Here is a 17,213-nt window from a genome sequence, read left to right as displayed (position 1 = left end):
GTGAACTGGAGTGCATAGGGACACAACTCAGCCTGGCTTTTCATAGTGTCTGAGACCACATCAGGAGAGATATATACATAAAAGTTAACAAGGTGAAAAGCTGAATCCCTGGATTACTGCTGCTATTCCATGAACGCCCTAACATAAGTCTTTGGTGTGCCCAGCTCTAGTTGTAGCGTTCTGATATGTAATGAGTTTCATTTTAATCTTAACAATTTTGTATTTTCATTATGAATATGGTTTGTTTTTATTTGCCTTTTTTCCCTTTTAAAATGTTCCTGCTTTGTCAGTATAAGATCTCCTTTTAATGTTGGTTCTTTTTTCTGGCATTTCTTGATTGTAGAGCTAGGAATTCAAGTGTGCATTAGAGCAATATAAAACTGGGGACCTGTATTGACTGCAGGGCAGGGACTAATAAACCTAAACCATGGAAGGCACCACATCAAAACAAACTTGCAGAAAGGCTACCAGTGACAGCAGAGGATATAAATACTACACTGAAATAAACTAAGGAATAGTTAGTCCAGCATAATGATCTGATCTGGGACCTCCAGGAGAATAACAGTGAAGCTGCAGTCACTGTCTTTTGCCACTATTGCTCTGGGAGGAGGACCTCTGTGTGAGAGAGGCAGAGAGCGATAACCAGAGAAGGTTGCTTGATGGGCTCAATATTTAAGGTAACTCAAAACCTAATCCAAATCTTCATTCCAAGGTGAAGCTGACCTTTCTGGGTCAGACAACGGGGGAAAAAAAGTGAACAGAAAACACAGACAAACCTATTTACCCATCACCCCGAATAACTCTGACAAGCAGACAACTGTTAGCACTGGAAAAAACAAAGCAAAACAAAAACTACAACCAAGTTCATATTTGGTCAAAATCAAAAGCATAAAAGAACTGCAGAGAAGTTTAAATAACAGAGTGAATATTCAGACTACGGTCGAAAAGAAAATCTTCAGGGTTTTAATTCCAGTAAGCAGAAGTGGCTTCTACAACAATCTCAACACAGACATCAGTTTGCTTAGGTACTCACTCTTACCCCTGATGGAGGAGAAGAAAATGTAGGACCTGGCTGGCCAAAGGATCTTGCTGGTGTAGCAATAAAAGATGCGCCAACATTTGGTGGATAATCTAAATGAAGGATTACACACATTTTATTAAAATCTTGGCTCATATTAATTGCATTAATGTGCTCAGTAAGCAATGCCCCATTTACATAGTAAATAATCTCATATTCTCTACACCATTATATCCTGTTTTGTTGTACTATGAAAACAAGTTATTGTTTGAAAGAAAACTAAATTCATATCTCAAAGGGCACGGTACTGGCTTTCATTCTTTTTTGTGCACAACTTCTCAAAATTTTTCCTTGGAAACTTTTATCACATTTAATTTTAAAAATGCAGCTCTCCTCAGAGACTGATTTCCCTTTCAATTAAAAAAAAGTGTTTTAAACTATTGCACATACAAGCATTCACCTTCAATACTAGATGGATTGAAAACTGCTGCATTATTTGGCGATAAATGCAATGTTCCATCTGCTGAGCTTAACATACACCGGATACCAGTGCTGAAAAAGAAAGAAAAGAACTTTAGGGACATGCAGAACTTTAGGGACATGCTTGATGTGCCAAAAATATTGAAGCTTCATTGTTAGGCAGTAAATTTCCAGTGGAAAACCACCAAGTAAGGGATACTCTGTTAGCAATTCAGTTTGAAGAATTAAATTTAAAATAATACTTACTTATCTGAAAAAGCCATACATTTTTGGATGTGAAGACTTCCCTTAATGTGCTGATCCCAGTCCTATGTTGAAACAAAGAGACAATGAACACAGGAAAAATCCTGAGACAAATTTACAAAAGTTTATTCTTCCATTTAGTTTACCTTCTTCTAAAATCAATATTGAGATGCTGAAGATCAAACCATGTGACGTAGGAGCCAAGCACACTTTTGATGAATGCATTTACTGATTCATTATTTGAATATTAAATTATCAGTTACTTTACAAAAAGAAACCTTCTCTATATTAGCTTTTAAATTCAGTGTATTTCTAGTAATGAAATTATTTCACTGTTGCTGAAGACCTCATCCTGCAAGGTGCTAAGTACCCTCAATTCCTGCAATGTCCATAAAGAACATGTTCAGTATTCTAGGCAGCCAGGATAGTGCTTATTATTACACTAGATCAGCAACATTTGTCAAAGTACATTCAGCTATTTACATTTCTATGATCCAGTTGAGGTAGTGCATTAAACACCAACTAAAAGATCCCCTGAAACTCACTGCAATGGCATTCCCCCTGCACTTTTTAAGTATTTAATTAAAAAAAGAAATGCCCAGCATGTCCTAGACAGGTCTGCTTCAGCCCAGCCCCACAAGCTGCAGTAACCAAAGCAAAACCTTTTGCAAGCAGTTGCTAAAAGTGTAAAAGGTAAACATGACAGCAAATATATTCCAATACCCCAAATCCCATGGGTGTGTAGGGATTTGGTACTATTTAATTTGCTGGCCATTTTCCTTCCTACATACATGCTGTTATAATTTTATTGTCAGGCCACCATCAGCATGAGAACACAAGCCTTCGTAGTTAGGTGCTGGTCCTGTGATGTGACAGAAAAGGTCATAAGGACTGGTTGAACAGGGCTCACCAGGAGGCCACAACAACCATGGATGGCTGTGGGGCTCAGAGGGCCACTTAAGTGGCCTTCTCCAGACCTGACCTAAATAACGTGACCTACAACACATGGCCTGGGAAACTGGGAAGCTGTTTCTTGAGGGTGAGGTTGAATTTGGAGCTCCCTTGGCAGTATGAACAGAGAAGTGAGAGCACAGTCTGTACCACACGTGCTGAGCAGATTCTTGCTTTCAGGTCAGAGTCCCTGGGGACCTTGAGCCCTAAATTTCCTGTGAGACACAAGGAAGAAAAAAATTCCTACAGAGGAATAGTTAAAATAAGTTTATACAAAAAAAGTGCTGGTTTGTTTAAGCAAGCTACTTCCATGAGGTTGCTAGGGGGAAGACTTTGGGATAAGAAAAGGAGAAGCAGATGAAGCTACAGATGTGGGGTTGCAATACTGGCTTGAGTATCAGGGATCAGCTTCAAGCTCCTCCCCACTTCGCTCCGGGCCCATGAGGTGAGCCAGGACCTCCGCTCAGACCTCACGTTTCTCACATCAGTGCTGCAATCTCACCGCCTTTCACGGCAGCATGTGGAACAAAACCGGATCTCGAAGCCCCCGTAACTGCCATGAAACAGATGTACCATGCCCTCAGCAGAACTATGGCCCTTTGTTTCTGCGTCTCTCAGGGCACCTCTGTGGTGATGGACACTGGCAGTGAGGGGTGGCAGGAGCTGTGGCCAGGTCAGTCACCTGACAGCCTGTTCGAGGGTCTGAACCGTGCCCAGGGACACCCTCAAGCCACTCACCTTCAGATCGAAGATCTTCTTGTCGCACAGGGCGCAGATGTGGGGGAAGTGGAGAGGGGCCACGCCGCGGAGGTCGCCAAGCTGGTGCGGCGGCAGGGAGCGGGTGGGCAGTTCGGGCGTGCTGCCACCGCGCTCCTCCTTCTGCCTCATGCGAGGGCTGCCGAAGCTCTGCGCGCTGTGGTTGAGGCGGCCGAAGGCGGGGGGGGCGGCCGTGCTGAACTTTGTGTCAGGTGTCGGCTCTTCGGGGTTGTACAGCTCGTTTCTTATTTCATACTGCTGCTGACTCGCTGACGGCCACAGGCTGTCGCCGGGCATGAGGTCAGGCTTGTTTTGGCTGGGGAAATTAGGGATATTTTCCCACTGGTTGCTTGTACTGCTGCCATGCAAGACAGGGCCGGGATCTCCTTTCGGATGGGAGCCTGGGTGTGGGTCGCTGGGGAAGGCCCGTGCTGCTCCATGCTGTGCTGCTGCCCCGTAGGACTCCTTGGGAAATGTCGCTGCCGCCTCGTGCTGCAGCTGGCCGGGAGCCCCAAAGTGACTCTCGTAGCGTGGCCCTGCTGCTGGGGCGGCAGTGTGGGTGCCACCAGCAAGGAAGCCGTGCTGGCTGGACTGTTCCCCCTCTGAGGCGAATGCCTGAGACGTGGCACTGATGGCATTTTGCTTGTTGTACTCATAAAAGCCCCCTGCAGCAGTAGATGCGGAAGCACCTGCCTTGTTGAGACCCACCACCACGGGTTGCTGGCCGGAGGTTGGAGCCATGACACTTCCAAAGGGATTCATGACAATTGCATTGGGCGCCTGGGCCTGGACGGCTCCCAGACCTCCCCCTTGGGCAGCTAAGGCCGGGCTCTGGGCAGGAAAGGCAATGCCACCAGAGGGGAACCTGGTGCCGGCGATGCCAGGCCCCTGGGGTGGGCCTGCGGCGTGGCCCTGCGGGGCGCTCATCACCGTGGGGTGCCTCAGCTGGTTGAAGAGTGGCTGTGACATGGCCACTTTGGAGAGCACCTGGTTGAGGACGGTGGCAGCGGCCGGGTTGTTGGTGACGGCAGTCTGAGCCAACTTCAGCCTGTGGAGCGTGAGCTGTGCCTGGAGCTGCGCCAGCTGCAGGCTCGCCGGCGAGGGGAGCAGGGGGCTTGGGGCGCCAACAGAGAATGGACTCTTCTCCAGGAGCTTGGCAGCACTGCAAACAATCAGCATCTGAGTTAGCCAAATTCACCCCATGCCTACCTATGCTCACCTCCTGTTAAAGCCCAGCATGGGATACACAGCCATTTCCAGAGACTTAGTGTATCAAAACTCAGAAAGCAAAGGCCATACAGGCCTTCCCACACCATCCCCAAATCAGCAATTTTCCCCCTCTTCTGCACTTCATGCAAACTTCAGCTTCCCTGCTGAGACATCACTGATCCTAACTGATTTTGTGATACCATCATTATTCCCTTTTCCTACAAAGCAGGCAGATGTGAAGAAGAGGACATCAAATGGGATTTTAAAGCCAGCCCCATAGGTATTTCCCACCTAGCATATCTGGCTGAATAAAGCAAGAGAAAATATTCCATATGCATTTATTTTAATTGCTTACAGTCCTTGTGTTATTAATCTGCACCGGAGTTTGTTCTGTAACAATGCCTATAGTTTTGCAAATGCAAATATAGAAAAGGAAAAAAAATGAATGAGAAGCAACTACAAACAAGTTGTCTTGAAGAGTTTTCCCTGTTCAGCTGGAATGTAAGACAAAATTTCTGCAGTGCCAGCTGTTGAAAATCAAGGTCTTTATACTTCTTAGAAATAAGAGGTACACTGAGTGTTGTCCTTCAAGTCTCATACATGGGATGAATAAATGACTGAATTGCCTGCTTGAATTCCAGACCTGGGAAAATAGGAGATTAATTTTTCAGGCATATAATGGTTCCTTGCTTTGGGAAACATCTTTGAGACATCTCACCAGTTCACAGCACCACCACCAAACCATCATTTTCATACTTCTACTGGAAAAATTTTATCCTTCACTTTCTACCACCTCTGCTCACAGAAAGCACAGCTACTCAATGCATTACAAATGGCTCTTCATTCTGACAGTGAGAGCAGAGAACACTCACACAACAGGGATGTGGTCCAAAGCTCAATTAATTTATATTGTAAAAATGTATTGAGTTTCAATTGAGGCTTTTCAAAGTAGCAGGAACTATGCATCAACCACCACGCAACCCTCACTGTTAATAATTGGCCAATTTGCTAAACTGCATGGATGAAGCTGTAGTTAATGATAAATGTCTTGTCAGCATGCTACATTTGAAAACCACAAATTAGGAAAACATCTGGTTAAATCCAAAGTATGACTAAGAGAAAATGAATGGGTTTCGAATTTAACATTTAACTTCCACTAGCAACTGCAAGGCACATCTGTCTCCCAAAACACAAAACACCGTTTGGATAAATGCATCATTATGTAATGACACGACTCCCTGCCAGCACAGGCTGACACCAGTGCTCAGCTTCAGAGCTGAGGTGCCTTTTGTTTCCCCATGTGGTTTCCATCACTTACTCTCTGACTTGCACTTACAATTCAGTTTGCTGTAAATTTGATTATGGATGAGAGTCAGGACGCAAGTACAGCCAAAACAACATGGAGGGCCTCAGAAACCCCAGCCGAGGAGATCCTGAGGACCCACAAAAGCTGCTGAGGAGTGCATGTGGTGAGAGGGGCTCAATGAGCAGGGGCTGTCACAACGGCACACGCACTGTCATTGCCACTGGGGGACATACCATGGCCCTGTGCCTAGGCTGTATTGTGCCACCAGCATCCTGACTCATGGTGTGTTTTCTGGCATTTACCACAGTCCTGACAACTGTTTCATTTTATAGCTAGTTATACCCTTTGTTCTTTAGCTGCAAAACTCTTTTAAAAACTTTTACAAAGCATGCAAATAAGATCTGCCTAATGGTCTCAGAAAGAAAAGCCAGCAGCATATAATGTTTTCAGCTCAGGAGCCACAGATGACTCCTGTTCCCAGCAATCTAATTCCACTGTGCCACAAGCCTACGCAGCAGTGTGCTTATCCCAACAGCTGCTGCCACTTCCCAGCTCTGGTGGCTACCTGCTGGACACAGGAACAGGCTCCCTCTCCAGAGAAGCCATCTCACTTGACACTGCCACGAGCCCTGAAGCTGCCTCAGCCTCCTGATATCTTGACCAAGTTTGGAACACTGTTTCTAAGAGCCTGCACCCCCAGCTGGGCAATGCCCTGGGTGCTGCCTCTCCCCAGATCTGTGCTTGCTCCTGGGATGTGCTGCTGGGTCTGGGGAAGGCAAGGCCAGGAGTGCCCTGCACAGTTGCACTGGAAATGCTCTGGCCACTGCAGACGAACAGCCTTTGGATCCTGCTGTGGAGCAGGGCACCACCAGCTCCTTGTGCCCTGCTGGCTTCATCCTTGGATTGCAAGCCAACAGTCCAAACCAAGGAAAGACTGGGGATGTGGGAAACCTTACCGAAAATGAACATAGTATGAAGAAGCCACAGCCTCCAATCTGCTTAGAGAGAGACAGAATAAGAGGGAGCAGTTGTTCCCATGCACCAGTAGGTTTGGGAATAGCCAAACCTTCAAAATCCATGTCTACTATGAATTTCCAGATTTCAGGGTGTTTCAGGTCACAAAGTTTATCCTCCCATAGCAGAAACAGAATATTTTATCATCTAACCAAGGCAAAGAAGGAAGTGCTTGTTTCTGGGTCAGTAGGAAAGCAGATATACAAATAGAAGGTTGGAGAAGAGCTGTACATAAAGCATCTTTTAGAGAATATAACCAGATTTGAGGATTTCTGTTCTGTTGTGAAATATGTGGCACAAGAGATACATTGAGTCAGCGTGCACAGCTTTGAAGGTTTCTTTCTATGCTACTACCACAGTGTTTATGTATTTGATAACATAATTTTGTAAATAATCTTACTACAGACTTACTAACCTACTGGAAAGTTCAAACACAAGGTGAGGATAGCACTCAGCTAAGGTATTTTGTGGATGCCATTCCCCATTTGGACATGCCTCCCACCCCCAGCTCATCCTCAGGTTACAAAAAGGCAAGCCCCCACCTGCTTGTGGGGGGTCTCTGCCACAAGATGATTGAAAGCAGCTGAATGAAGCTCTCATTCTCCATCAAGCGCTCGGGGAATTGGCCTGCGTCAGACAGAGTTAGCTCTATCCCGTGCAAAACATTCCCGATTATAAGGTCAGCAATGTAAAAAGTAAACAGAAGTTGTCCTCTGCACTTATTTATTTAACACCCGCTGTACAGCTGGCCTACACCAGCACCACTAGGAAGGCAAGAAATGGTCTTTCTCTGCTGAAATAATGATAGGCAGGAGTGCTGCCCCACAGTTTTGACAAAGAAATCCATAGCCCAGACAAGTTTTCACACAGCTCTGAAAGACGGGAGTTGAGATTGTACATTGATATCACAGCACTCACAATGGGATTGCAAACACTGGCAAGGTCATATCACTATAAATCAATTCAGCCCACCTGCTATTCCTGTAATCTTTATTATGCTTTTAGTATCCAGGAACAGTGTCAGAGGTAAGGTATCTAGATGGCTGGATTATTTGAGCAATCCTGTCTACAAGAGTGATGAAAAGGTTGACCACAAAACATGTCTATTAGACCAACAACCTAGAGCTTGATTTTCAACTGATGAAACTAAGGGTTTCAAAATGATGCACAGCACCTTTAAAAACTAGGAAAGAAATAAAAAAAACTGGACTAATAAATTAATGATCTGAGTTGCAGCTATTTATATATTCGCAAATATTAGAAATGCTGCATAAGGTGTGAATTTGAATACTTTAAAAAGAAAAAGACTAATTCACAGCAGTGCAGAATTTTTCTTGTATCTCCCATATGAATCTTGCATATCTTCGAAGATTTTTGCATTCCCTCCCCAAGACATGTCTTTACATATAATTACACCTACCTGTCAAAATATTTGCATGATAAATTTTTGGTAGTTTTTGTTCCAGACTGTGCCCTTTTTTTCCCCAAGCAGTCTGTATTACTATATTAAAATTTCAGAATTAAAATGACAAGGACATTAACATATCCAAGTATCCTAAACGTACCATCACTCTGCACTAGTACACTATTAGATTTAAATGTGTGCAGTAGCATGCTGGTTTTTCTAAAGCTGCTCCTGAATCAGTTAGCAAACTTTAAAGTTATGATCCAGGACTCCTGAATACATCACACAGAACCATTTCCTAATTATGTAGGCACAAAATCATTCTGTTATGCAGAAACATGATCATACCTTCCCCCGTAATGTATAATTTATGTAAAACATATTTGGCTGCCTTCTCTAAACTCATCCAAAACAATTGCCACTGTACTAAAAAAGCAAATAAAAAATGCCTTAAAAATATACAAGTCAACTGTTTGATGATGAAGTTGGCAAGATATTAGGGGTAGATGTAGTTTTCAAATTAAAATACATTAAAATAATTTAAAAACACTTCATTAAAATTGCATGTTTGTATGTAACAACAGAATCCAGCCTCTTGAACACAAGGGAACTACAATGTCATATTTCAAACACTGTTAGGGGTAAAGACTGAGTTCAGCAAACTTCTCAACACATATTAATTATAATAATAATTAATTATTATAATTACATTTAATATAATGCTGTTTTGCTGATCTTATTAACAATACAGGGTCTATATTCACTTTTGCTTGTTGAATAAATCCAGCACTTATACCAACAAAGACTGGAGCATTGGTTAAAAAATGAACTCTAGAAGTTTCTCCTATGGCCTTAGATTGTTTCTGGCTGATACTAAATAACTCTTCATTTTCCCTTCAGCTCCACAAGAAGTTGTTTTGTTGGGTTTTTTCACTTAAGTAAAATGAATTTCGTGGTCATAAAAGCTTGGAAAGACTGCTGAAAGGAGAAAACCCTTCACCTTCATAGTTTAAGCTCTGAAATAATCTACCACCATTTTTTTTTTCCTGAGTTCTGGTTAGAAATGATAAAATAAAAAAGAGATCATGTTTCCCAGTAAGTTCAGCTAATGATGGGGAGCACTAAAAACCATAAGCTACTTTAATACATATATAAGCTGCAAGTAAAACCTTTCTTATCCCAAATAATGATTTCTAAAGCCTTCCATTACACTTCTGAGAGAGGAAAATAAAACATCAGCCAATGTATACACAGGCTTTGCCAAGTGAGTTTTGCATGTTTGGCAATGCTAAACTCTACTGACCGGACAATTATCTAGCCTAACAGTTATCTAGAAGAAGAAATGTAAAATGTTACCACAGAGCTGCTAACCCTGATGTTTACAAAGCTAATGGGAGTTAAGTGCTTGCCTCCTACCAAGAGTCCTTCTGCTTGTGTGAAACTTTCAAGCCAAAAGGTTCTCTTGCCAGGCAATTTTCACAGAGAAAGGAACAAGATAAAGGGGCAAAACAGTAGCTTTGTCTTGGATAACAGTTCTTTGTTTTGACCACAGAAATAAAATTGGAAGTGCTCTTAGGATGATGGTTAGACCAGTTCCTGAAGAAGGATCTCTGAAGCTGAACTCAACCCCTCAGGACATATTTGTTTAATCTGCTCTTAGAAGGCTTCTTTGGTGGATATTTCATGACCCCTAGGGATAATTTACTGCTCAAATCCCCTTAATTTTATAAAACTCATCAAACCCTATGGTGGCTGTCTGCTGACCCCCTAAGCCTATCATCCCATGCCCACAGAGAAGGGCTTCTCTTACCTGTAGCTGCTGCTATTGTATCTTCTCTGCAATCATCTCAGCTCCTTTCTCTACACATTTTGTGTCCTGAACTTGCTTGCAATCCCAGGCTGATTGCTTTTCTTTATAACACAGCACAGTCCTGTGGTTCCCTGTTACACCCAACTCCTTTCCTGAAGGGATATTGCCCTGATATGCTGGCTGGGAGGAATCTTAGGAGCTCAGATGGTCTGACTTCCATCACAATAAGGACTAGCTCAGTCCTTGCTTCTTTTGACTGTCCAAAGGATTAATTGTATCACAATTTCATTTCATCCTCATCAATATTGCATCCACATTAAGGCAGGTCTGGTTTATCAGGATTACTCTGAATTCCCATGGTGCCTCCAGATCACTTGCAAAGCCTCTCCTCTCAGCATCAATTGCAGATTTAATGGATACTTTGCTCACCCAAGTTATCAATGAAGGCATCAAATAAACCAAGGGTGTTCCAAATAAGGAAAGTGTGGCACGCTTTCCATTTGCTTTCCACACACCAGTAATTCAAGGATATGTTTTGCACCTTGAAGCTCTGCTTTGCATGCTTAGGAGACCATGTTTTTGTCCCTGACAGTCACTTCTGCAAAGAAAAAAAAACCAACAAAACATATTTGCATTTACAAGAATAAAAGGGTGGATCATCTCTAGTGAGACTGATTTCTTGTTAACAACTCTTGCTCTATATTTCTGGGGAAGTTATCTCGGATTGTTGTTTAAAATCAACTATGTGTTCTGGCTTCTTTGCAACAACATTTACTTCTATTTCATTCTAGCTGCTTTCAGTTGCTGAATCCAGTGCCATAGAAAACAGCTGGCACTTACAACTCAGGAATAATACCAGGTACCACTGAGGTCTGCGCTGGCCATCACATTTCCTGTAGATGTTCCTCAGTACATATTTTATCCTGAAAATGTGCTTCTTATATTGTGTGGAACTCCAGATTGCATACTGGGCTTATTTCTGCTTTCCCCCATGCAATGAATCTCTCCATAAATATTTAGTTAGGTAAAGCTCAGGTCTTTTCAAGTAAAGCACATAGTCTAGCAAATATACTACATAAACCCAAGGTTCCAAGTCATTATTTCCAAAAGCTGGGAAAGTTCTCGTATAGTTTCATGATATTTAAATTTTGTTGGGTTTTGATGATGTGCCACAGTATGTCAGAGATGTCTCTGAGCATTAGTGTGCACATAGGAACATTGGTCTATATTTTAAATTTTGATAGGCAGCCATACTAATACTTTACCTATACTGCAAGCATCTAGCTGCAACTGCTTCCCAAGGAAATGTAATCCTTTATTTACTGAAATTAAAGAACTATATTTTTTGAAGTTTATTATAAATTTACGCTAAAACCTGTCAGAAATAGCTATAGCACCACATCAGTGCCCTCAGTAATGCATTGTAAAGTTTTAAATTGGCAGAGAAATCATGTCACAATTTTGTGGAGCTTTCAGGGCTTGCCATGACAGCCTGGCAGTGCCATGCAGCCATGCCTGCCTCCCCAGCACCCTTCCGGCAACAGCTCTTATCAACCAGGCTTCAAATACCCTTTACTGACCAAAGTCCTGGTTGGTTGGATCAAACTGCAAACCAGCATCCCAGTAGGGGTACTGTAAAGAGGGGTGTTGGGGGACCCAAATAACTCAGGACCCCAACATCCATGGGCCCTGTGCATATGGTGGGGTCAGGGTGTTAAGTTCTCAAACCTCTCCTGCTCCTGCCCCAAGCTGCCAACAGAACAGCCCTGGGGACTTGCCTGGGACCGAGGAGCACAGAAGGTCTCTTGGGGGATGAAAAGTAGGAGAAAAGGTGGTATGGATCATAATGCAAATCCATAGGGTGAACAAAAAGGCAGGGAGAAGGATTAACATTGGTAGTGCCAGGTAACTCTGTCGGGAACAGGGCAAGAACTCCAGCAGATGCACCCCTGCCCCGGGGTGCTGCTGCTCTGCCACACGGCTCCTCCGTGCTCCCGGCGCTGCCCCCGGCCTCCCCTCGGAAAGAACAGAATTGTGGGGGGAAAGGATCTGGAAAGCTTAATGTAATGGAGAAAAGAATATGCAAACTTTAAAAACAAAACAACACAAGTCAGAAACCCTTTAAAGGTTTTTACATGAGCGCATAGACAAATGCCCAACCAAAAAATAATTCCTGACATATAGTATTTACTACAAGAGATAATACAGCAATATCTCACCACACCTCCTGTTAATGTGTTCTTTGCATGGCATTGTTAACCACTATAATAATAATAAGTTTGAATGTATCAATATCTTGCAGTGCCTGGAGGCACATCTGTTTTCATTTGTATGCTGAAAGTAGGAGCCATAATGTGGTAGGCGGATAATTCCTCATTTGAATAAGCCATTTCTATTTCACAGTAACGTAAGACAATATAAAAGCCCTTTTACCAAGGTAATATCTTCAGTCTGTAGACAGGAAAATGACATATCACTGTGGAAAGGGTAGAGTACAAAGAAGGATTTTTATTTCTAAAGTTGCTTCATTTTTGTCCAAAGAAAGGATTGCCATTTGCAGGGGGAAAAAAATGAAACTCTCCTTTTATTTTTAAATATTAGTGCCAATGATACATTTGAAAAGTTTAATGAAAAAGCATATTAGTAAACTAAGTCTCTGGCAGAATACTACTGACATAGGGTACAGAAATCCATGCAAACCTGAGATCCTCTGTTTGTACCTTAGGTCAGCTTAAAAGTGACAGCTTGTGACCACAAGTCACCCAGGAGCATGACAATAATTTCAGAATTAATCTAGTATCACCATCTCTCCTAAAAGCTGTTTACATGCTATGTGCTGCTAACCAACATAGCAATGAGTGCAGGAGCAGAAATGCTGGAACAGCTCCTATCTGAAGTGGCCGAGATGATTTACTTTCTCATTACTGCTAATGTTGAAATGTTGGCAATATAAAGTAATAAATTCTTTTAAAAAACCAACCAAAGCCCCTGAAGCTTCAGCTATTTTTCAATCAGATTTATTATTAGAAAACCAGAACCTCTGTGGATTTCCTACGAAATTTATATTACACGACTATATACTTCGGCCTATTTTTTGGTTTTCCTTTTATGCATATTATAAAACAACATAAATGTTATACATTCCTATTGTTTAGGTACTCTCACATGCTACTGGTGTACAGAAATTATACATGAACCTTGTGAAGCCCCAATCTAATTCAGCTGTTACTGCAGCATTTTGCAAAGCCTTCCTGATTTCACTGTAACAAGAGCAATGCTCTTGTATCCCTGTTTGGTTATATTCAATTAAAGTATAAAACATCAAAGAAGTTTGCTCTCTTTCCATGATCTCTTTGAAATCAGCCTTTAATACTAGGCCATAATATTCATACTGTTACACAGAAGTTGCACGCAGTGTATTTTAGCCTAGAAGCTTTCATTATCTGTTTTGCAATGAATGTTGCTCACTGTTTTCTTTAATGAATTCCAATTTCTATGCTAAAGAAATTTAATGTGAACTTTAAAAAATATATAAGAGGTTTTCTTTAATTTTCTTATGTTAGAGGGCAACAGTTGTATGAATCAGACCTGAGCATGTTTCTTCTGGCAGAAAACAGCCTGTGCCAGAACTGTTGCAGCTCTTTGGCTTTGAGAAGTTTAATTTATTGTCTTGAATAATAAACTGCCATTCAATCAACCTTGTGAAACAAAACAAAACATGACTGTGCTTAAATCTTGAACAGGGACCAAAAGAGTTTTCCACAAAGGAAACAAAATTGGAAGAGGCATTTTGTATTAAATAACATCAATTATTTTGTTGTCTCTTTCTGTCTGCCTTCAGTATTAATTAGAAGTAACTGACAGTTAATAAGCTCCAAGCTCTGCATGGTAAAATTGATTAGTATACTAAGACAGAAAATAAGAATCGGTTTTTGATGAAAAATATCCAAGCACTGCATGTGGCAGCTGTGAGGAAGGAAAAAGTGTGAAGATATTTACCTATCCCCAACACTGAGCTGGGCATTTGCCCAGTCCTGCTGACAGAACTGTCAATGGAGACGGCCGGCCACTACTTTTTGGTCAAGCACTACCTTATTTCCTCTGAATTTTTGCTTGATGGTCTGTCCATTTTTACTATAATGCACATGCTCTGCTGAGTAGCTATTGTCTAAATGTCTATGGAGCTTACATAACTGAAGAAAAATAAGTTTTTACTTATGCCACTGGCCTGCACAGTAGACGTTACACCTTGTGTTACTGATGTATCTTTTAACTGCAAAACACCCTAGGACACAGATTCAGTTTTGTATGGAAAGACATCTAAGAAAGTTATTACTATTATTGGGTTTTTTAAAATATTATCTTATTTAACATTATGTTATTTCTTTACCAGGCTTTACTTATGAAAACAAAAAGCTCTCTTGAAGTATAAAGGATCAGTTATTAGAAAAACCCCAAACAATAAAATGACAAAACAAACAAAAAAAAATAATGCTTTGATTCTTCTTTTCTTTTTTTCCCCAAAGAATTCTATTCATAGCTTAATGAAGCTATTTCCAAATTCAAGCATCTTAAAAAATTTTGGTATTTTGAGTTCTTCCACGGTTTGCAAATAACTCTTTGCCCACTGGTTGTAAACAGCACTGATATAATTCTGCTTTGTGCCTACTAACACAGACTATGAGGCTTATTACCGGGTGGTTAACCATGGCAAATCAATAGGATACAATTGGGTGTGGAATGTCTTTTAAAGTCTAAAAGCCCTTTATTACAAAAAGCTAAGCACGATAAGAAGCTACTGCCCAAAGCAGACCGTATCTTTAATCTGAAATCCCAGTTAGCTGTTGCCGCCAGAGCTGCATTTCCCTGTCTTTTCCCTTCGTTACGTAAAGAGCTGTACTTCAAAATCAAATCTCAAAGATCACTTAGATACTCCACTTGGCATATGAGTGTCCCTCCTTGCTGAGAGGACAGGGACACAGGCATTTCAGCACGGCGGTGGGTGGACATGGGTGACACGACATGATCTTACCTTCTTGCAACATGAAGGGCTGCCGGGAGCAGCGAGCTGGTGCGGAGGGAGCGCGGCCAGGAGCCGATGTCAGCGTTGCGCACATGCCTCCCAGTAACATCCCACTGACATTCTACCTGCTCTCTGCACCCCGATTATTTACATGCTTCCTTCCAGAAAGTCACAACTTTAGGAACAAAAAAAAACCCACCCCAAATGGAGGACTGGAAGGCGGATCACGTGGCCACCAGGAGCCAGTCCTGTTGCATTACACGCAGCAAGTGTGTATGGCAAACAATATCGGTTGATGTTTATGCCATATGTTCTTGATCTCTCCAAGTATCAGCACCAAAATCCTGTTTCTGTACAGTGTAATACCACGGGATCCTACTGGGAAGAGGGTCACAGTCTAATTAAGCAAACTGCAGAAAAACCATGGCTGATTAATGAAGACTGAAGGAGACTGAATTTTACAAAGCAAGCCCTTGCTCTGGAAGGCAACAAGCATTACCCAGCTGAAGTTTTAACAGTTTCTTAAAAGACGCACTCAAATACATCACATTTTATCCCCTGAGCAATTTGCCCATGTTTGTCCTGCTTCCTAAGGACAGTTGAGATTTTGAGGAAAGACACTGCTGATATTTGTTAGCTCGAGCAGTATTATTGCTCAAATCAGCTCTCCGCCCGCTCGGAAACACTCAGCAAAAGGAAAAATCAGCATCCAGCACAAGTCCACTGTGCCAAAAGTGCACAAGCGCTGACCTGTGCCACAGGTTCTGCTGGGACACCAAAAGCAAGAGCAAGAGGTAGTGCAAAGCCCACACACCCGCATGCAGCCTTCGGTGAGTTATCTCAGCTTCTTCTTATTGCTGATCCACCTTTTCCTTGAAAACCAAAGTTTCCAAGAACAAATTTTGCACATTACATCTGGGGGGCAAAATCAAGGATCTTTCCCATATTTCACACTATTAAAAAATTAACATAGACAGAAAACCTTCTATTTTGCTCTCTCTGCTTCTAACATGACATAGTATATATGTCAATTAAGAAATAAATTCTATTATTAATAAATAAATGACCTTTCTCTCATATGCAAAGATCAAAATAAGGCAAATATTCCTATTTTGCCACAGGCACGTGAGCCTTTTCAGTCCATCAGACAATGTTCCTGACAGTGAGAGCTTGTTAAACTTCCTTTTTCCAGCATTAGGCTGGAAGCCTTTCGCAATAGCACTGGCACTATGTATGTGACATGATCCTTCTATGGAAGATGCCATTTCCAAAATTACCTTGCAGTAAGGCAAACCACTAATTAAATCAGCCTGCAATCACACACCTCTTACCTTAAAAAAATATATAATCCTGCAATACTTCACACTCGCTCAAAGAGGAGACTGGAGGGCTCTCCATCCCTATTTTCTAATTTTTTCTTGCCTTATTTCTTCCTTCCTGCACCGTGTCAGAGAGCTCTCCCCGCCCCTCAAAAGGAGAAAACTATTGTTCGAGTATTTGGCTTTTCTCCAAATACAAAACCTCCAATGTTTAAGAAACGGCAAAGACCATGACTGAAAGGGGAAAGGCACCTAACAGGTGGTCCAAGGGGGTTCCTTCACACATACAACTCCCATCAGGAAACAGCGTAAAATTCAGAGGAAGGAGAAGGAATTAGTAAAAGCTACAGCGCTTTTCTACAGCCTGTCACATCTCCCCCCAGCACAGACGCCCTCATGTTCTGCTCTGCATCTGCATTACATTAAACGGGGCGAAGAAACACAAACCAACTTTCACTCGAATCTGAACTCTCCACTTCATGTCACCCGCAGGACAATCATGTGAAGCACATATGGTGAGCTCAGCCTGGGAACCGCATGGGGACCTTTCCGGCCAGGAGCAGAGCTAATCCCCACCACTGCCCGCACGAGGTTCATGTGACTGAGCGCTGCAGGTTCTCCCTGCCCGCAGCTGCCGGCCCAGCCAACTGCACCCTGGCAGCACGCAGGCCGGCATTCT

At 42.3% G+C, this 17,213-nt stretch overlaps 1 protein-coding gene across 2 annotated transcripts in view; it reads right to left on the bottom strand.

Moving 5' to 3' along the window:
- RBM20 (RNA binding motif protein 20) overlaps positions 1-17,213 on the bottom strand; it is a 101,692-nt gene that overhangs the window by 22,702 nt on the left and 61,777 nt on the right. The window contains exons 2-5 of one of the 2 annotated variants that reach the window (XM_077784687.1): positions 3,431-4,610; positions 1,745-1,806; positions 1,479-1,570; positions 1,040-1,131 (exon numbers count right to left, since the gene is read on the bottom strand). In XM_077784687.1, the coding sequence (XP_077640813.1) occupies positions 1,040-1,131; positions 1,479-1,570; positions 1,745-1,806; positions 3,431-4,610 (1,426 nt within the window). Of the gene's footprint in view, positions 1-1,033; positions 1,132-1,478; positions 1,571-1,744; positions 1,807-3,430; positions 4,611-17,213 lie in introns of both variants that reach the window. The other variant, XM_021526015.3, reaches the window with a different exon arrangement.

This window comes from Lonchura striata, chromosome 7 (genome assembly GCF_046129695.1).
Source record: "Lonchura striata isolate bLonStr1 chromosome 7, bLonStr1.mat, whole genome shotgun sequence".
Lineage (NCBI taxonomy): Eukaryota > Metazoa > Chordata > Aves > Passeriformes > Estrildidae > Lonchura > Lonchura striata.
This window is presented reverse-complemented; position numbering and strand designations above follow the sequence as displayed.